Here is a 21341-nt window from a genome sequence, read left to right on the forward strand (position 1 = left end):
ATCTGGAGGTGATTGTGCGTTTATGGTTAAGGCCCCTAAGCTCTTGAATACCCTCCCATTATCTGTCCACTTATTTTTTCTGTGTGTATTTAAGCGCTATTTTTAATTGCCTATTTTTAATTGCATTTTAACTGTTACATTGCTCTGTACAGTTGCTGTGTTGCACTGTGCTGATCACTGTTTGCTGTCTTTTTAATGTCACTTTTGTGTAAAGCGCTTTGTAACATCATTGAAAAGTGCTATATAAATAAAGATTTACTTACTTACTTACTAATCATAATTACTGGACTATAGAAAGATGTCAACCTAAACCACTAATCATAATGACTATAGAAAGATGTCAACCAAAACAACTACTTATGGCTGGTCTGTCACCCTGCTGCTTTCTGTTGTGTAAAATTGTGTCATCAAACCTGCATTTTGTCCCGCCAATTTTGCTGCTTATTTTTAAGACAAGCCATCAAACTCATGCAGACTCTTCACCTTGCTTCCTATGTGAACTTACAATAAGGATTTCTCTAAGACTTGAATGTCCATGGAGTCAAGGTTGCCCAGAGTCAACCCAAGGTGACCCGTCCAGCACAGGAAGCTGATGATGCAGCCTCTCTCTGTTACTGACACCCAGCTCGTTTTCAGTGACAGGTGGAGCACTAAGACAGGAATCCATCAGCACTAATATGCTCAACGTGACCGATCAATAGTGCTGTACAGTATGTGAGCTAAGAAAAGGAGCTCTTAAATGAATGTGAAGCAGACAAGAGTATAACTGCCTGGAGCAAAGAGAGGTCTCCCTGCTATTAATATGAGCGCAGTAGACATCTCCAGGAAGAATCTGTTTAATTTATATCTTCTGCTTCAAGCCATTATGGACTCCAATTCAAACCTGTAGGGAAATAAAAGTCTGGATCAGACTGGAGTTGACGATAAGATATTCTCAAGGTGTCAAAAAAATTACTGTTTTTGTAGCGATATTGTTGCAGATTGCAGAACAGTTTTTGCTCTGGGGCTGGGTAAGTCTCATCTTGCATCAGGGCTGATGATGTTTTCCCCCAAACATCCAAGCAATTTGAAACCTCTCGGTAATAATAAAGCAAATGGCTGATGGTGATTGTAGTGGCATTACCGCGGCCCCACCAATCATAATCAAGACGTTGCTGATTAACATGCCGTGCTCCTGCATAAACAAACCCCGGTGTTGGCTAACGACAGAAAGCACTGTGCATTAAACAACAATTATACTCAGTAGGATTTATTCAGCTGCTGTGTTTTATGACGTTCCCAAAATCATAAATTAGTGGGACTCTACAGCGCAAAACTATTGTGTTGAGTATCAAACTGAATTATGTTCTTGTTTTACTTTTTTGCCCTTTTTTATTGCCCATATATCTATAATAATTTTCCACCAGCTTCAATAAATGTAAAACAGATTAAAAAAAAAAGTGGCTTTAAAAAGACACGCATTTAGCATTCAGGTGACGGACAAAATACAAAAAGCTGCTCACTCTGACTCCACTGTTCACCTCTGTTAAAAAAACAGAGACCTTTGATCTGGCTGACTATCTCCTCCTTTTAGAGTCAACTAACCTTTCTAAACCAAGATCAAAGAGTAGGTGTTACTATGAAGCACAATTGCGACAGATACAATTTATTTGGCTATATACATTTTTTATATATTCACACATTCTTGAAGATTTTGTATAAATAGACAGACCTCTGTACACCACTCAAAGTCTATTTTATTTAACTGTTTCCCAACATTACAAATGCAAACTATTATTTCACGGCCTCAAAATACATGTAAGCCTCGGCTGTCGCATTTAGCAGTCACACACTGTCAATAGCTCAGTCAGTTAATTTAGAGAGTTAATTTAGAGAGTGATTGTTCAACCCAGTGATTGAAAAGATTTTATGGATGCTGTCCTGCTGGATATCTACACATTTGAAACAGAGAATCTCATATTTGCATTAAAAATTTGTTGTATTTAAAGAGCAATGCATTCTGTATCTGTTTCTTGACAAACAAAGGAGTGCTCTTGAGAGAGTGTCAACATACTTATGATATTACCTTTGTAATACATATTTGAATGTGTGTGCATTTTACTAATACGAGCACTAATTCATTGCAAATGGATAGTATGCATTGCATGGTTCAAATTGATAGTAATAATACATTCATTTGCGCAGCACCTTTGTAAAACAAATTTGACAAAGTGCTTCACAGTCAAGACAAACAAAAGACATGGAAACAACGATACACAAGAAAAGGACAGCTGCATGTAAGTTTAAATACAATCTCGCTGTTGTTAGTTTCACTGTCATAGTGATATCTTGTTCTTCATGTTTAACATGGACAAAATTGAAAATGCAGACTTCCGCAATATCTGGTTGAATTGCCACAATACTGTACAAGAGCTTTCAGTTTGCTGGTGACAGCTATCAACAGCCCACAGCCATGGTCCTATGGTAACTGTAGGAAAAAAATGATATAATGACATCAGCAATACTGTAGTATTTCAGTCCTTTCCAGCCTTCTTAATGTGCAAATGATAAGCGATAGTGACCCAGGTGAGACAGATCATTGGCTTGGGTCTAATGACATTTTAATGGGAAACTAATGGGGGCTTCTGGGGACAAACCTCAGTGGGTTCAAGCACTCCGATGGAGTCAGTCCCTGCCGAGTCAACATGTTAGTCAATGAGGCATGAGAAACAGGCTAATTGCTGTTTCATAATGGCTGTGTGTAAAAACAGTTATTGTTCTGCTCAACCCTCTCCAGGAAGTATTTTGCTCCAGGTTGAGGCATATTGCTTTTCTTGTGTCAGGCTGTGCTCCATGATGCAAAGATTGGAAACTTTACTACATATAATACTAGAACGTACAAATACAAAAATATTTTTTACTGGAAGACAAGGTGATTCAGACCATTCTTCTCAACATCTTTTTATCTTCTCCCTTCTGAACTTAAAGGGGTCATATTATAGGATTTTTTTTTTTTTCTCTTCATGTACATATATGATTAAAGTTGCTTAATGAATATGTTGTTAAAATATGATTTTGTTTGAATGGTTAAAAAAGTTATTGCATTTTCAAAAATCCATCCATTTTTTACAGTTAGTTTCAGACTAATTCCAGTAAACACATCACAGCTGGACTTGGTCCTGATTAGCTCCCCTCATTAAAGAATTACTGAAATCCATCCATTCAGGCCAGTTTGCAGCATTTGAACTGGAAAGCCTCCACTCAGCAGGTTTACCTCATTTGAATTAGAGGAGCTGCTGTCAGCCAATCAGGGTCCAGTATTGGGAGGTATCCAGTATTCAATAACTAGCCTTTTAACTAAACTAGATTTATTTGCAAAACATTCATTCTTATCCTGAGCCCTGGTATATTTGAAAACAAAATCATAAAAAAATGCAATAATATGGAGCCTTTCATGCCTATATTCAGTCAGCAACAAAAAAAACATATTGGTCATTATCTTCAGTATATTCCAAGCACACAAAAAAATGAAGTTTTCTTGCAAGGTCAACGTGGAATTCTAGCATTCACAGCACAGCCTGTGATAATCCCCTCTTCTGTAAGAGGTCAGCAGGTGAAGGAGTCCCCAGGGCGGTGTGTGTGTGCATGTGTGTGTGTTTGTGTGTTTGCGGGTGTTGCAGCATGCATTTTTTACTCCAGCCAACAGTAAGGACCAGCCTGTTCTGTCAAAAGCTTAAAGGTATAGTGCGGGGTCAGAGGCTAGGCTGCGGTTAATGCTGTTCCAAATTGCCTTTCCTTCGAGATTCTCCCCCGCCGAGGCTCCAGAGAAAGGTGGGAAGGTCACACAATAAGGATAGGGTGAAGGAAGTATATGGGAGTGAGTCTCAAGCACAGAAGCACATGCTCGGCCAGTTAACCTGTCCGCCGCGCTGAGAGACTCACCCCACTTCAAACCCTTGTGACAATAGATTGAATTCTGCTCGCTATAATCCTCAGGTGTTGTCCCTTTGTTGTCCATGTTTGCACTCATCTCTCTCCAAATCAAGGAGGAAAGAAAATACTAAAGGTGGGAGATGGTGCGTGTTATTTACAGTAAGACAGGGTCCTCTGAAACCAGGCTCTGGACCATGCCAGTGCCTTCTGCTATGTCTCTCTCCTACTGCCTTAATGAAGAGAAAATACTCAGGGAGAGTGAGCTGCCCAATCACCTTAAAAAAAAATCTAATGTGAGCACTTAAAATGGGAGGACAGTTTCACTTGACGGGCACAAGGGTTTCACTGCAGCAATTAATGGATAGGATTAAAGGCAATCATATAAAGGATTTTCACTTACCAAATGAATTGTGATTAACGTCATTCTACGTGTCTGTTTTAAATGTTTTATTTCATTATTTCCCCTTCTCCATCTGCTGTAAGTTCCCTCTGAGGTTACACATTAGGAGTTTGTTAGATGTTGAATTTATCCTTGAATTTAGAAAGGAAGCACAAAGCAGATCACTGCTCGGCAACTGTGGGTGACTTTTAGTGAGCATAATGTGTGATCACAGGTACTTTTATATATTAATAAGAAAATCAACATGTAACATATGTAAATAAATAAGTAAACTACAGTTTAGAGACAGGATGTTTCTAATTTCACAATGCATGACCTGAACATGAGTCGTAATAAGTTTAGACAGGTTATATGAGCAAAAAAATAAAAATACTGATCAATTTTACGTCAGTAATAGGTGCTAATGCCCACATAAATTTAACCACAATTTTGTGATCTTTTTGCACCAACAATAACCATGTACAGTGTTTGGTATCTTCTGAAAGACAATCCTCATATGGTACTGAGTTTACAATTCAGCCAGATTAACTTTGTGGCTACTGGATCTGCTGAAAATGACCACGACCCCATTCCCTCCCCTGCTTTAGTCTATTCTCACCTAAATCATATGTTCTTTATAGGCTTAGAGGGGCTACAGTAAATGCCACAGACAGAAAAATCAATCTTTGTCCAGAATGAACCTCAGGTATAAGACCAGATAGAGTCACATTTCTTTTAATGTAAGAACTTCCATATTAACCACCACAATCACACATCACCAGATCGTTTGGACTAGTATGGGAAAGTATTTTCTTAGTTAATTTGTTTAAATACAAACTTGGATGATATCTTGATGCTACAATGATTAAAGTAAAATGTAGGTCTAAATTTATTCACACTGCTGGAATATTTGATTTATGTCAGCTACTTTGTGTTGTTAATACTATATTTCTTTCCAAACCGACCAGATATAAATATGTAAGTTGTAGCTGACACCTAGTTTTAACAGTAGCAGTTTGAATTGGCTAACGTCACCCAATGTTAGCATTGGCTAGCAGACACAGCTAGCATAAACAATTTGCATGTCAAAGAAGCACCACTAAGGATATGAAGCATAATATTACCATATTGCTAAAGATAAAGGGAGTTAATATAGACAATTAAAGACAATTCAATCTAGTTTGTATGGAGATAAAAGCACTAATTGGTTTTGAGATTAATGACATTAGTTAACAGTATGGATCAACATCATGGATGTTTCTTCAGTTGCAGTTCCTGCAGTCTTTGATTTGGACCTTCTGCAGCTCTGCTTATCTCTCTACCAGATCCCAGGATAATTTTGGTGTAGATTTTAAATTTTTTGTCTGACCAGTTGACCATTTCCATCTGCTTCACTGTCTTCGGGCTACAGTCTACCACCCCCAGTACCACCTAAAACAAATATGGCCACCGTGTGACTAAAGCAAATGCAAAATCACTGAAGGAACACCGTGCTGTGTCACATCAAAAGAAGCTAATACAACAATATACCACTCGCAATACAATTTTCTCAAGAGTGCCATTCTTGTACATATGCCTGAGAAAACCATCATCACCACAAACAATCCAGCAAGGCCAACTGCATGGATAAAATGAAACAATTCCTTCTGGACAGTTGCAATGCTTTTGAACACCTACTCAACCAATTGCTGCTGCCTCCTTCATGAGTTATTCTGTCTCATTCTTTCTAGGGAGATACTGGCTTTTCACACATTGATTGAAAGGCTCATTCTCAAAGGGACTGATGCTGAACGGCTGACAACACTATAGCCAGTAATGGCTTCTGCTCCATAGCACAGACAGAAGGCGCTTTCAGTGTCATTCTTCTCAACCCTCGCATTTATATTCCCCACAAATTACACTAAGGATCAATGCTGCTGTCTGCATTTCCACAACCGCGAGGTCAAATGCTATGTTATTTTTTCAGTATTTTTCTTTTCAGATGATCCACTATTCAAGTCTGAAATCTTGAATATTGCAAAAAAAAAAAATTGGTAACACTGGAGGACAAGGCCAGTCTTCACTTGATGAACGCATCTCTACCACATGATGTTCTTGCAGCTCTAAATGCGTTGTTGCATTTTGTGATGCGCGTGCCTTTCACTTGAAGTAAAGTGTATGTACAGTGCAGATACAAACATATTCTGACAGCCTCAACAAGATTTAAATGGGTGTCTGTCTGCCCCTTTTTTTTTTTTTTTTTTTTTTGCTTGGCTGTAGCAGGAAAACAGTTACGTGGAAAGGTAAAATGAAATATTAAACACCGTAGACCTGATTCTTTTCGTTTCAAAGTGAATCTAGTGAGCACTGGAGGGATAGCTGTGCAAATCCACAGAGGCAATATGCTCTGTACAAGGTTAGACTCAGCTCTGCCTTTCTTTTTATGGAAGATCCTACAAGACTTGTATGGTAGCATGGGACTTATGTAGGTTAGAATAATATACTGACGGTCTGGACCAAGCAGCAATCATCATCTATATTTGGTTTATTTTTGGTTAATTTATATATCATAGTAAGTAGAATTAAACTGATGTAAGTTATATCAAGATATACTCTTTTTAGGGAGATAAGCATAAAGTAATTGATTTATTATTGGTGGTTGTTTGCCCAATGATGGTCACCATTACCATGATGGTCATACTTTACCCTCCTATTTTGAGGTAAAATGTAGGCCTACATTCACACTATTGCAATATTTGATTTATGTAATATTCAGTGGTAGCCAATGTTAGCAGTCAGCTATTTTGTGTTGTTAACATATTTATTTCCAAACTGACCAGGTTTAATTATGTAAGTTGTAGCTGACACCTAGTTTGAACAGTAGCAGTTTGAACTGGCTAGAGTCACCCATTGTTAGCATTAGCTAGCAGACACAGCTAGCATAAACAATTTGACTATTAACGTGGAATCCTATGACCAAAGCATATCAAAATGCTTCACTGGACACGTTTCAAAATGAATGCAAAACAAAATGTGCACATGCCTACAGTCTTTTCTGACAGGGGTTAGGGTCAGTTTCAATCGGCCGACACACCATGCGGCTGCAGATTGCATCGCGGCGAGGTCACGGCATCTTCTCAGCTGGGGGTGGAGGGTGGCCACATGCTTAACACTAGAGAGGCAAATGGATTTTTAGCCAACAAGCTGTCCATTGAAGGGGGTAAATATAGTAAGGAAATGTCATGCAGGGACATTTTGAAATACTAAAATTTGTCTTTTTGATGAAAATGTCCTTCAAATTTAGTCTGATTTTCTTATTTTTTAGGGGCATTTTTGCCTTTATTAGATAATCTGTAGTGAGACAGGAAAGATTAGGGAGGGAGAGAGAGGGGGATGGAATGCAACAACGGTCCCAGACCACATGTGAACCCAGGACATCCATATGATCTGCGACTTAGACCACTAAACCACCAGGATGGCCTAATTTAGTCAGATTTTACTCATATTGATTCAATTAATCACTTATTCACTGACTAAAATGGCATATGATACATTACAGTTGACAAAAACATTACTATTATGAAAATAATACTGCAGCAGCTCTTTAACTCCAGATTGGAAAAAATGTCACCACTGCATTCAAGTAGATTACATTTGCAACCTCTAGACATTTTCCAATTCATTGGTTGATCTAGGAGATGTCTGATATTTGAAAATGTTGTCCAGCTGGACAAACAGGCATTGTGCTCTGTAAAATTATTTGATTACAATAAACAATATCTCCAGTGATAAGCAAGCATTTTCGTTTTCTGGTCTGCAAGAGTAAATGCATGCCTATGATTGGATTATATACTTCCAACTGTTTTCTATCTAATTCTTCTTGAAAATAAACTATAACTTTTTTTTTCAAATGCTATTGATTTAGTCATATTTTGGTACATATATATACAATTAAATAAAATAACGGGAGTTGCACTGTTGAGGCTTTGGGTTTGCAGAGGTGGTCGACCGCTAGCTGTAGAGGTTACACCCATTTACCACAGAATTAGACAGGGAAAGAGGCTCTACCGCTGTCAGAGAAAACTGAAAAATATACTAGAAACAGTTCTTCATCACATCTATATGTCAGATTCAGTGCTCATTGTGTGTCTTATGAAATAAATAGAAGTTTTCCTTCAACAATGAAAGGATGATGTAGTGCCCAGTGACCTTCTGGCTGCATCTTCACATTAACAGTGGGTGAGGTCACCCAGGGCATCAATATTGACAACTCTGTAAGGGCAGCTTTGGTCAGCAGTTTTCTGTCTCAGGATGGATGTCTAAGCTTCTGATGAAAATGAGCGAAAACACGCAGGAAGGCTGAGAAGAGGAAGACAGAGGAAATGCATGTGTCTGGCAAGGCCAAAGTATTGGCAAAGAGCAGAAAATAATAATCAGTGAGAAAGGCTTAGCCTGGCGAGCTAGACCTCCAGTCCAGCTGTAGCTCTTTGGGTCAAAGAGTCAAAGAGTCTGGTTAGGACCAGGCAAAGAAAGGCTATCATTAAAGGTGCAATAAGTAAAGTTTTTACTGTCAAGCACAAGCAGACCATGATAAAATTGCAGGGCTGATAGGGTTATTGATCAATATCAATGACTCAGCAATTACTTCACCAGGTGCTGAGATTTCTGGCTTTCAAAACTCACTGTCCGGCCTACTATTGGATAGATAGCAGTATCATTTTAGACTTTTTTTGTGTATGCTAATTGTGTGGTTCCATTTTCTGTCCTCTTTCCTGTTTCCTCTTCCCTGGCTGGTGTCAAGAAAGTTGATGATAAAAAGTACATGGTTCATAGCGTTCACAGGAAGGAATTTGTCAACCTGTTATTTTCACTGTGGGAGTTTTGAATAGTGGCCTTTGTGGAAGCAGGTGTCAGTTACTGTAAGGGAGCAGTGCAATCTAACTCGGTCCTCTTCACTTCCGCCAACCATTCAGACCATAGAATGCCCCCTGCAGCCAACAGCATTTCCTTGGAACATAATTAACCCCCATTCAAGAATGGTGCATGACTAATGGGTTTCAGCCAATTTTTACATTCGGTGTTCATGAATGCCTTGTGGTCCTGCAAAACTAGACTGCAAGCTGCTTCCAGTGCTGTGAATAAGAAAGCCCTGCATTTTCAAATGTGGAAATATACAGACGGCAGCACATGAAACATGTTAAAAGCACTGGAGAAATTCAAAAAGACCATCAATGGGAAAAACTTTTTTGGAGATAAAATGTTTTCGGCATTACTGGTAGACAGGAGACCACTGCGCATCCCCTCAAACACTCAGGCATTTGTCTTACTTTTGCAGATTTGCACTGCAGAGCTTTTGCCGGCCATTTGTTTAGCTCTAGGCGCTGCTCTGTGGCTCGCCTGACAACTCTGTAAAGGTAAATAACGATGCAGCTGATTTCTTCTGACAGGATTCTGTGTCTCTGGTTTGCATTTGCATGTTTTATGTTTATTACTGCAGGAATGAGAGCCTCAGGGACACTGTCAGTGGCATTTCACTTGGTCAGTTCATTACATGCACTGTGCTTGGCGCAAGAGCAGCAGCCCGCCCCCAGCGTTTATTTCTATGAAACTGATAAACATGCAGTTCTCCTGAAACATCTTTCATAGAATTTCATTGAATTCATGAAGAGTTTCATTGTAAAATGAAAAACCCATTTAAAAAAGAAAACCCATCCACTCCTGCAGTATAATGTTACTGAGGTCCTGAAATCACAGAGTGAAATTCACTTATGTTCACAATATAATTTATTAATTCCCTCTATCAGCCACTGCTATCAGCACAAACGCATCCGGCTTCTCTGTCTATGTCAACAAATTCAACTGCTGAATGTCTGCTTGAGTAATCATTTTAATGTCAAAGACGAATAAAGCCCTGAAGTGGCAAAATGAGACCATATAACCATGTTGCATGTCAAAGCAAATTCTCCTCTTTTCCCTCTTTCCTTTATTCATATGGCATTGTTTTGCCACAGCAGCTTGTGAGACAGTCTCAGCTTTCATATCATCTTCAGTTTGAGCAAATGGCTTGGCTTAGTGTTAACAAGCAACAGCATGGCTGTGATCATCTGCAATGCATACTGTATTAAACAGACCGTTACAGGGAATAACCAAGCCCCTGGGCCCGACAGATGTCGCAAATGTGCGTGTACTTTTGCTGTAATCAACAGTGCAGTATTGCACACCCACTTCACTGTTTTTAAGTTATATAGCTATAGTTATATAAAACCAATGGGACATATATACTTTGTAAACTAGATTAAGTTTCTCCACTCCAAACAATTTCAGCCTATGCTAAAATTAAAGCAATCTATTTGACAAGACATTCTTATTTATATAGTCTAACTGTTATTAAGGAGGAATTGTTTTTACAGCCTGGACAGAGCTTGTTAATAATATAGAAATGAAGAATAGCAATGTGGCAAAGGCATGGAGCAGCCTCGTGGTTACTGTCCCGTAACGGAAAGCTCACTGGTGCAATCCCCACAACAACCATGCATCATGTCGAAGTGTCACTGAGCAAGACACTGAAACCCTACCTGCAAGTCGCTCTGGTTAAGAGCATCAGCAAAATGTAAATGCAAAGCTGGTGATGCAGTAGAGATGGCAAAGAACATACACATTAGCAAACAACAACACTCCACAACAAGCAGCAATATTAAAGGTGCTGCATGTAGCATTTTTAAACGTCAATATATCATTGTCAAATTAATTATGCTACCTTGGTATAATAACCGTAAACAAATGAGACCATGGTGGAGATGATAGTCTCTATCTCACGCCAGTGGTATTGCTTGTTAGTGCTTCTCGAAATGAAGACCACATTTCCCATAAACCCTGTTGCTTCCTGCCCCCCCCCCCTCCCCCTCCCTGGTGTCTTTGGCTTTACTGAATATGATAAAAATTTTGGAAGTGATTTTTCCATCGGACTTTCATTCCACCATCTGTCAAACTCTACAAGCTTCAGCTCCGTTTGCCCTGGAAGAACAGCATCTTTCTCCTGTTTTGTGCTGTAAAGCAATCCAGCAGATTTCCCTCCAAATCCGACTCAGTGGCTCACAATGTAAAACGCAGAGCAGAGGCCGCTAGAGGCTGCCAGTCTTCTCGACGATGGTCTCATTTGTTTACGGTAATTACCCTAACGTCTCAAAATGAATGTGGTGACGATTTACTGATGGTAAAATGATACACGTAGCACCTTTAATGTTATGCTAAAACAAGGCTGATGAGTGTAGCATCAAGTAGAGCCAACTTCTCCCCTGACCAAAAAACCAGGCTTTCCCTGGCAAGATTTCAGCCAAGCTCAGCCAGCTCCCCAGGCGACTCCTCTTATCTTTGGAATATAAATCCAAGGAAGAGAATATGAGACAAGGGTTAAAATCACAGTCTTTTCTGACAAGCATCTGCTATCTCTCTCTCCCCCTCTCTCTTTCTCTCTCTCTCTCTCTCTCACACACACACACACGCACACAGTTTAAGTGGACAAAAACTGAACGATTTCCATTCCTGCTGCCATTGTTCATCACACAAAGAGATACGTTTTTATTCAACGCTCCCAACTTCCCCCCCAACCCCGCTACCCAAACAGCCCCGCGGATGGGAGCTGGCAGTCTAAAAGAGAGCCAGACCTGTCAGAGTCCTAATCGTTGCGGAGAGGCCCTTGGCTCTGTATGCACAGCAGACGCCAGCCCCAATTAGACAGGTGTATACAGTCTGCCAGTCCATGAGAGGAGAGCGGACAAGCCCTATTCTCTGTGCTAACGCTGGTTCTGCGCCACTGCTGCTGGATCGATGCAGCTCTGGGACTCAGAGAGTTGGACTGGAGCATCTGCAGCAGGCGGCCCGGTGGCTGAAAATAAGCCTGAGAAGGAACTTTGTTGACAGATGAGAGAAGCGAGAGATCAGCGGGAAACGAGAACTTGTTGACGCTGATTTCAAACGCGGCGCATCAAAAACGAGCGCTGCGTTTGCCATTTCCCAGCGAAGATTTTGACGGTGCATAGATGTTGATACAAGCGTTGGAAACCCATGTAAATATTACACCACAATGAAAGTTGAGACGTCCGTAGCTGCTACCTAAATATCTTTCTGATATCAGTTCAAAACAGTTTCTAAAGATGTCTCAATATGATTTTTTACGATAATATCATATTGTGGATTTTTTGGGTGTCACCCTCCATCAAATGCTAGCTGGGTGGTGTCAATCAGCGGCAGGATTACAGGCCAAATGAGCCGTATGATTCATTGATATTATCCGTAAACATATGAGCAAAATGGGCAGAGAGCTAGCAGAGTGATGCTTAGGCCAAGGCAAGGCAGCAACCCAAACGTAGCCCAGATTGCCCGCTGATTTGCAATGAATATTCCCCAGATCCCCTGGGCAAGATGTGGAGTGAAAGCTGTAACGTGACAGCAGTCAATTAGACTGCGCAAAGCAGTAGGACCTCAGCGTTAAACACAGAATCGAGACAGAATTACTGTATCTGTAAAAAGAGTTTGTTTCATTGTCAAATATAGAACCAAACAAGAGAGATTCATTTCCTTGTGTGACTATACGAGTCGCAGCATGTTATTCAAAGACCAATACACCAGAGAGCTGAAACGACGTTCAAAGATGACAGGATGTGGGATGTGATGGTGACACATAAAGCAGGTGCAGTTCAAAGCGCATCAGATCCCATTTGCATTCTCTCTAATTTAACTCCGAGAGGTTCTGTCACGAGAAATCTCAAAACGGAGAGGAGACAGAGATATTGTAAAGCAGATGAACGCAGCCTTCAGGAAACCGGCTTTGACTGACAGAAATGAGGGTAAACACTTCACAAGGCGCACTGGTTCAGTTCAGAGAGACTGTTATGCAAAGGGGGGGGGGGGGGGGGGGGGGGGGATAGACGCGAGAGAGGAGAAGAAAATGAGAGTGCTCCACCCCTCCGCCCCCTCAGCTCCTCTCAGGAGGTGTCAGAAGCTTTGTGTGGAGAACCCAGCGCCCCCATTTCCTGCGAGAGGGAGCGCCGCCGAATTTCGATAACACTCGTTTCCAATTGAGTGCTTCAAAAAGGAAAAAGGCTCGGAGACAATTAGGATGAGAGTATAGCCCCGGCGCCCTGAATAGCCCTTGATGAGAGCGATGGGTGAGTTTGGATAGGTTAATCAAGCGTATTCGGAAAGCAGGTGTTGAACACACAACCCCACCGATCCCCCGCCCCAAATTATATGATCGTCACATTCGCAAAAGTGCGTCTTTTAATTAAACACAGTGTCCTCTCCCTCTGTCTTTTCCTTATTCAAAAGCGTGAAGCGGTGCTGATTGCATCAGATCACTGACACCAAGAACAAATTGCTTTTCTACGGTGGCAGGGATGATGAAAGGGGTGTGGGGATGTGGGGGTGTGGGTGGGGGTGGGGTGGGTGAATAGGGAGAGAGTGTTGCTTATCACAGGAGAGCCACAACGCTCGACTTTAATCTGAAAGATGATGCTGAAATTACGGCGAGGGGGGGCCGCCGCCGCACTCAAGGCAAACATCATGGTCGAAAAAAGGTGGAAAAGGGGCTTAAAAGGTCACGCGGTTTCATTTTGAAAATCTGAAGAGAGTAAATCTTTTGAACAAGGCTCTTACAGCCCTCGCGCCAAGTGTAATGTCTCTAAGCGCGTACGGTGACATTATGCTAATACGTGTCTTTTATCTAGTGATAACATTTCCATTCTCTCAAACGATAGAGACTTCCGTTTTGAAACTGGCTTCCTATTCTCTTCAAGAATCACTCCATTCTGCGCTGAAAGAATGACACGGTGGAACGGTTTCAATAGTTTTGTCTCGGTGAAATTATTTACTGTAAATGTGTTGTGAAATTATCAGAGGTGTGCTGTAACGGTTATAGTCTCAATAAAGGCTGCTTCCAGCACCAGCCTCAGCCAAGACACCACCACAGTCTGTCTCCCATTGTAATTGCCGCAAATGAAGTGTGATAAAATACACAGACGGAGCATGCTTTGGAAATGAAATCGCCACTATGTACTCTATTCTTAAAATGTTAATATAACCTTTTATGGTTATTTGTTTGCGGTTTAATCACTCCAGGTGCCTCAGTCAGATGAAGGGCGCACACTACGTCCAGTGTCGGCGATAAGGTTGGAATTGTGGCTTTGAAAAGTGTGGGTTTCTCATTAGATAAATGATGTTTTGTCCTCGGAAAACACATATACACGCATGCGCACACACACCTAAAGTAATTAGGAAAGAACACAAATTGCGGCGTGTTCCGGTCAGCGCTACCATGGAGAGCCAGGCTAAATAAAACATAACAAGCGAGGGGGAAATAAGGACTGGATCGGTGTTGCTGACAAGCCCCAGCAGCAGCGTCTAATTGATGAAGCCTCTTCTGATCCCACGCCGGATCAATACCGGTAGAGTTTGATTGACAACTTCAAACGAGAGTGAGGTTGTCTTTCACACTCACCCCGTCGCCTTTCCATGCACATGCTAGGACCGATATATATCAGTCTATGATGAAGGTTCTGACCACAGCTACAGAAAAACAGTCTGCAATGAACATTTATTTTCTTTGCACATTGTATTTATTCATTTAACTCTTCAGTAATGCTTTTTGTAAATGAATTCATTTAAAGACAGTAATGTATCCCAGAGTTTCCCTACCATTGAATAAGTGTGGTGGGTCGACCCGCCTTAAAGAGCTGCTAACCCTAAAAGAATGTCATTAGTCTGGGTTTCAGTGGAGAGTTTTAGTTTCCCATGATGGTCTAAATGCTGCTTCAGAGGCTTTTCCAACCTGACAAGAATACAATTCTGGGGGAAACATAAATTTAAAGATACTAAATACAAAAACGCATACCAGTCAAACCCCAGCACATACTGCATCCTTTCATAGAAGTAAAGAAAAATGCACACGTAATGATTCAGAAGTCAGAAAGCATTCCCTGTGCAGTGACAAATGTGAAAAGAAAAGCCACATCCTAATACACAGTGACAAATCCGGCATGCGCACGTGTGTGTATGTGTGTGTGTGTGTGTGTGTGGCTGTTTCAGCTTGCATTTCTTACTCCGATCGACCGTACTGAGCAGCCCGTTCTGTCAGAAGCTGAAAAGCGTGATCTGTGTGAGTTGTTGTTGCTGTTTTGGGGCCTAAAGTAAAGCCCCGCAGCCAGTCAGCCTTGCAGCGGCCATTAGTCTGAGGCAGCACTCCCTGCAGAACGGTGACAACGATGACAGGCAGCGGCAACGCGAGCGGGCCGGGGGGGTAGGACTCCGGGGGCATCTGCTGCTCCGGGTCAGTCGGGCCAAGGTATTTATCTGGGCAGTAATCTGAAGGAAAAGGACAGAGTACCTGACCCCCAAACCTCAGGGACATCATCAAACAGCTCCTATTCCAGGTCCGCCATCAGTCCTCGCGCCGCTCGATTCTTGCCCTCGCTACTCCTCACGGTGTATAGACTGCTGTAACCGCAGAGCAGGACCGAATTGATGAATAACAGAGCAGCAAACAGCGGCGAGGGTAGCAGCGAGGGTAAACCGCTTAGGACAGGCAGGACGGATCACTTGTGGATTGGGGCTCCAAGCTGAAACTGGCCCAAAGCTGAAACGGCAACATTGTCGCCCACCTGCTGGCTTTGTTTACATAGTGATTTGATTTCGTTTTTCATTCCGAAATCTATTGCGCAAGCACTGGAGTAAAACATGCATGTGGGCTAAAAAGGCTTTTTCATCTACTAGTCTAACTCTTCAAGAAACTATGTATGAATTAACCCTAAATTTAGATGGTCAATTAAGTTCTGTATATTATTTAAAGAGTATTTTTGTAGGGATGGGACATATGCTTATCTCACGATACGATACGATAAGATACATGATATGGGGTTTACGATTCAATTCAACCACAAAACACAAATACGATGTAATAAATAAAAGCTCAATGACAACAAAGTCTGACTGTGCAGAATTATGTTTATTTCTGAGCCACAAATCTTTCTAGCGATGGCATTAGCTTGCTAGAATGTAAACAACAATTTAAAAATGTCAGTACAAAGTGCAGGTAATATAATTTGGATGGAGAGCTTGTGAAATTGTCTCATTTGTGATTACTACAGCAGAATAAAATGGCGCTAATATCACCATTCATTTTTCTGACCCACGATATGTATTGTCACATTTTTGTATGGCGATATATTGAATTTCGATATATCGTCCCATCCCTACATTTTTTTCCTTCATTTGAAAGTTGACAGAAGAGAGAGACAGGAGAGATTGGGAGAGAGAGAGGGACCACGTCATAGAAGTTCCAGAACTCCGGACATCTTACGGACATGGTATCCGCCTCCGCAAACTGAGCCATGAGGACATCAGAATTTGATCCCCGATCCCTGACTCAGTGTCTTGCTCAAGGACACTTCAGCAGGGCGGATACTTGCCGACACAGGGTGTTTGAATCCGTGTCCTCTGATTGAAAGACGGTCTCTCTAACCGCTAGGACCAACCTGCCGCCCCAAGGAGAGTTTATTTCATGCTTGGTTTATTTTATGCTAGCAAAGCAGGACTCTCAAAGTGCACGTTGTTTTGTGTGTCGGAGCGACAAAAAGAGCCTCGTAACAGTATCCATATCAAGACTGCCAGCAAGACGAAAAGACTGCAGGGTCCCGGCGCTCCTGATTGCAGGCTAATCAGGGGGGACAGTGTGAAACGTGGCCGTTGTTAATCTGAAGTATCATGTGCCTTAGGTGCCTAATGTCTGTTAGCGCAAGAATCTCATAAGCTTAATTACTCTAAACATCCTTGATGGTGGATGTGCATTTAACAGTGAGAGGACATACAGGCAGAAAATATTCTTCAAAATGTCATCAGATTAGACGCTGTGCATATATAGGAACATCCGATGTTAAAAACTTAGAAAAGCCAGGGTGTCCCAGTGGCTCAGTTGGCTAAGGCATTAGAATTTGTAATTATGATAATAAAAGATACACAAAAAAAAAGTTGGATGAGGCTCATAACATTTAACCACGACATCCTGGTTGCGGAATTAGACTGGGACCTTGATTGCATGTCTTCCCCCTCACTTTCTTTCCCATCTTTCCTATTGCTCTCTATTGTGATTATCTAATAACAGCAAAAAAGTACCAAAAAAATACTCTACTTGAAAAAAGTGATTTGGATGACACTTATACACTTCAATCAACATTGTATAATAGGAGTATCTGGAGAGCTCAAGTCCAACCTTCTGTCTACCTAGCCTCTATCTACAGTCTAATACAGTATCAGTTATTTATTAGGTGTTCCTGCTTTTAACTCTCCCACATACTGAGGCTTCATTTATGGAACCATACAAACCATGAAAACCATACAAAGCTAGATCTTCTCAGGTGTGTGAATATTGTGTGTGTGTGTGTGTGTGTGTGTGTGAGTGTGTGTGTGCATGGTCAGTGTGTGAGGAGGCATGGTGATGGTACTGTGCACTGCCGGTCCCATCTGAAAAAATATGAATCACTAAGGAATGAGGGAAGAACTGTTCAACTTCTCGTCCTAACATCAGATTTCCAAACTACTAATTAATACTCAGAGACGTTCATGCAAATCTAAAAATACATTTTGAGTATTTAGACGGCCAACTGATTTTTTACTTGAACTAAATACAGTAATCAGCTTAGTCCAACCATTTCGTGTGATTAATCACTTGCTTAGCACAATCAATATCGTGGCAACATCAGGTCTCCGACTATATAGAATTAAATGCACAAAGCCAGTAAACACATTTTCTGTGATGTGTGATGATTATGGCTCATCGCAAACACAAACAGGCAAACACATCCATCAAAACCGAAATTATCAAGGTTGTTCTGAAGTGAGTTAGTGCCATCCACACCCAATTAAAGGATGACTGGCATAGAGCAGAAATAAGAAGTTTGTGCTCAAATCAACTTCTTTCCTTCTTTCCCTGGTTTATTTCATGTCACCTATCCAATACATAGGATCAAATGAAGAAGGGGTATGGAGAGTTCATCTTATATTTGGAAGCTGTGCAACCTATGCAATATGTGAAATGATTTCTTCCGATTATTAATAATCATAATAATAAAGGTCTGTGCCCTAATTGGGAGGAGGCAAGAGGAAGGAGGGAGAAAATATTGACTGATTGTTAAAATTGTTCAAACTCTCCAGTGAGACAACTCTCTAACATCACCCATGTTTTGCAGCCTTCTCTATTTTGTCAGGGGATATGAATAATGCAGGGAGGCTGCAAAAACACTATCAGCCATTCCACTATTGTGACAAGAGCACCAGGAGATAGGCTGCATTCATTTGGAGCACTTCTGTTTTTTTTTGCAAGGCCAGAAAATGACATTTTTATCAGTCTGTTTGCCTACTTGAGTTTTCTTCTTCTTTTATTTTTTGTAAAGGAAAACTCGAGGCAAGGATAATGAAACTGGTAAACAGAAGAATCATATAAGAAGTTTGAACTATTGAACATTGTACTTTGTAGCTTATATGAAACAATTACATACAGATTTAGTTGGACTGTGAAGTTTAATACATGTGATTATCTGATTCGAATGATGAAACGAAGCTAAAATGCGCCAAAATACGAGAGATAGTGGATGCTCATTTTGTGTTCATTTCGTTAAAGAGTATAATTTGTGAAGAAAACCCGAAGCCTTGTGAGCACATGGAGGCACTGACAATAGAAAACCTCCTTCCACGGTGAAAACGGTGTACAAGACCTTTTCAAAATTCAACCGTACCCGGCGAAAATAGCCAGAATTCAGAACAATAACACCTCATTTAGAGTAGTGGGGTCGAAGGGCTGGGAAAAAAAATTCTCTTGCACATCACATTAGCCGCGGGTGAGCGCGTGAACAACGGGCAGTAAATGTTTTTTTTGTTGTTGTTGTTGTCTTTTTTTAAATTCTGAATCCTTACCTTTAGCGTCCATGTCCGTCACCACCGCCGCCGCCAGAACCAGCACGAGGGAAAAATAATCTCTGGTCGCGTGCATCATGTTTTCCCCCCCGTTCGTTTTCTGCTATGAGAGTAGTGAACGTCCTTGGGCTTCAACACTTTTCCCTTTTCACACTGAAACACACGGAGAGCTCCGCCAAACCCCCGGCTGCACACACGGAGCGCTCCTCTTCCTCGGCGACTTCGGTCCGGATTTGCGGTGTGAATTTACTCATTGACAGAGACACGAGGGGGCTTCAGTTGGGTCCGCCGACACGACTACAGACTACTGACTATACTGTAGCGACTATAGAGACCGTGCTGCCCCGCTCTGTGCTATGAGCCTCCTCTTCGGGCAGCGCCGCCGTGCTTCCAGCACCGCGGACAGCTCCTAGCGTTGGCCAATGGAACGACTTGAAACAAACCAAAAACTTGAAAGTTTGGGGACATACAAAACATAATACCGTACAATAATTTTACGGCCTCTAAAACCGTCTTGGCAGGCTAATATATAAAAAAAAATACAACTCCCAAAGCTAGAAAAATGGCAGCCCAGACTCTAAACAATTCCTCTCCACCCACTTGCTAAACATCTTTTTCAGTGTGAAAAGGGCAGAAATGAAGTTGTTTTGCTGTGGTATAAGATTTTACTATTGGGGACATTTTCAGATGCGATACACTATTTTAGCCTGATATTGGTCCACTGGGAATACGTATGATACTGAAAGGACTCAAGGTGATTTTCTGCAGAAATGGGTCTATTTTCTGGTTAAGAACTGGTAGCACTGCTATGAAATATACCTTACTTGGGTGTAAAACAGTGTGTGCCTCCATCTTCTAATGTTGGCCAATATGGGTGTTGTGTTACGTTTTCTGTTGACGTCCTATCAGGACCATGGACAGATCCTGATGTTGGCCAATGGAACAGCTTCAGCTCAAAAAGTTACTGGAGAGTTTGTGCCAGCTATCATAAAATATAATGCAATAATATTAGAATCAGTGATGCAGTGGTAAATAAAAAGGTGGTAAACTAGGCTATCTCCAGACATCATAACTAAAACAATAGGAATACAACAATATTTTAACAAAATTATTAATTCAGGCTTTTTTCCTTAAAAACTCTACCTACTAACAATTTGATGCTACTTACTATGATATATGATATATACTATGCCTCTTAAATATTCATGTAAACTAAGTTTAGGTGGGTTTGCCCTCCACTATATCCCCTGAAACATTCTCAGTAGGCTATTATATTTATTAATTTATTGTATGGCAAACCATTTTTTCTGTAGTTTAATGTAATGCTACACTGACTCTAATCACTTAGAAATGACTCTTGCACACATTTTGAATACCAAGCCCTTCATTTGATTTTAATCTGATGAGTTATGAGTAATCTGATGAGTAAAGCCTGCAAACACCCTCTGTCTGAAATAAACCTGTTTATGAGGGTTGCTGTTGTTAAGAGGTTATGTTACAGAAGAGGATTAGGGCCACATGTGAAAAATGTATTTGAGTTCTGAGTTTAGAGTCAGAATTCTGAGAATAAAGTCAGAATTCTGAGGGGAAAAAGGCAGAATTCAGAGTTTAAAGTCTGAATTCTGAATCATTCTACGATTCTCATTTTTTCTCAGAATTCTGACTTTAATCTCAGAATTCTGACTTTAATCTCAGAACTAAAATTTTTCACACGTAGCCCTAATCCTCTTCCGTATTATATCAACGATTCACACACAGAAGAAATTTGTACTTTCTCGATAACACCCCGCATTCGTCCAAGGAAGAAAAAAATAAAATACACAAGGCAACACAATGGAAATGAAGTGCTTAAATCAGTCTTTTACAGAGATTACTCATACAATGACCTGCTCATCAACATGTTTGCTCTCTGGAAAAGAGCTAAATCTGCATAAAAGAGAAGAAACACTTATGAATCATACATGAGTATAGACAGGGGTATTTGGGGGGGAATAATGTGGAATTGCTAAATGTGCTGCTGTGCCGTGTCAAAAAATGTTCTTCGCTGAATGCTGATATGCGTCCGGGAGCTTCCTCTTGGACTCTGCATGCGTCCTGCCGCTGCTTTGTC

The 21341-nt window shown here is 41.0% G+C and overlaps 1 protein-coding gene across 1 annotated transcript in view; it reads right to left on the reverse strand.

Moving 5' to 3' along the window:
• LOC139921993 (seizure protein 6-like) overlaps positions 1 to 19310 on the reverse strand; it is a 125330-nt gene extending 106020 nt beyond the window's left edge. The window contains exon 1 of the mRNA XM_078284234.1: positions 19232 to 19310. Coding sequence (XP_078140360.1) covers positions 19232 to 19310 — 79 coding nt within the window. The remainder of the gene's footprint in view (positions 1 to 19231) is intronic.
• Between the last annotated feature and the right edge of the window lie 2031 nt (positions 19311 to 21341).

Source organism: Centroberyx gerrardi, chromosome 6 (genome assembly GCF_048128805.1).
Source record: "Centroberyx gerrardi isolate f3 chromosome 6, fCenGer3.hap1.cur.20231027, whole genome shotgun sequence".
In the NCBI taxonomy this organism is placed as follows: Eukaryota; Metazoa; Chordata; class Actinopteri; order Beryciformes; family Berycidae; genus Centroberyx; species Centroberyx gerrardi.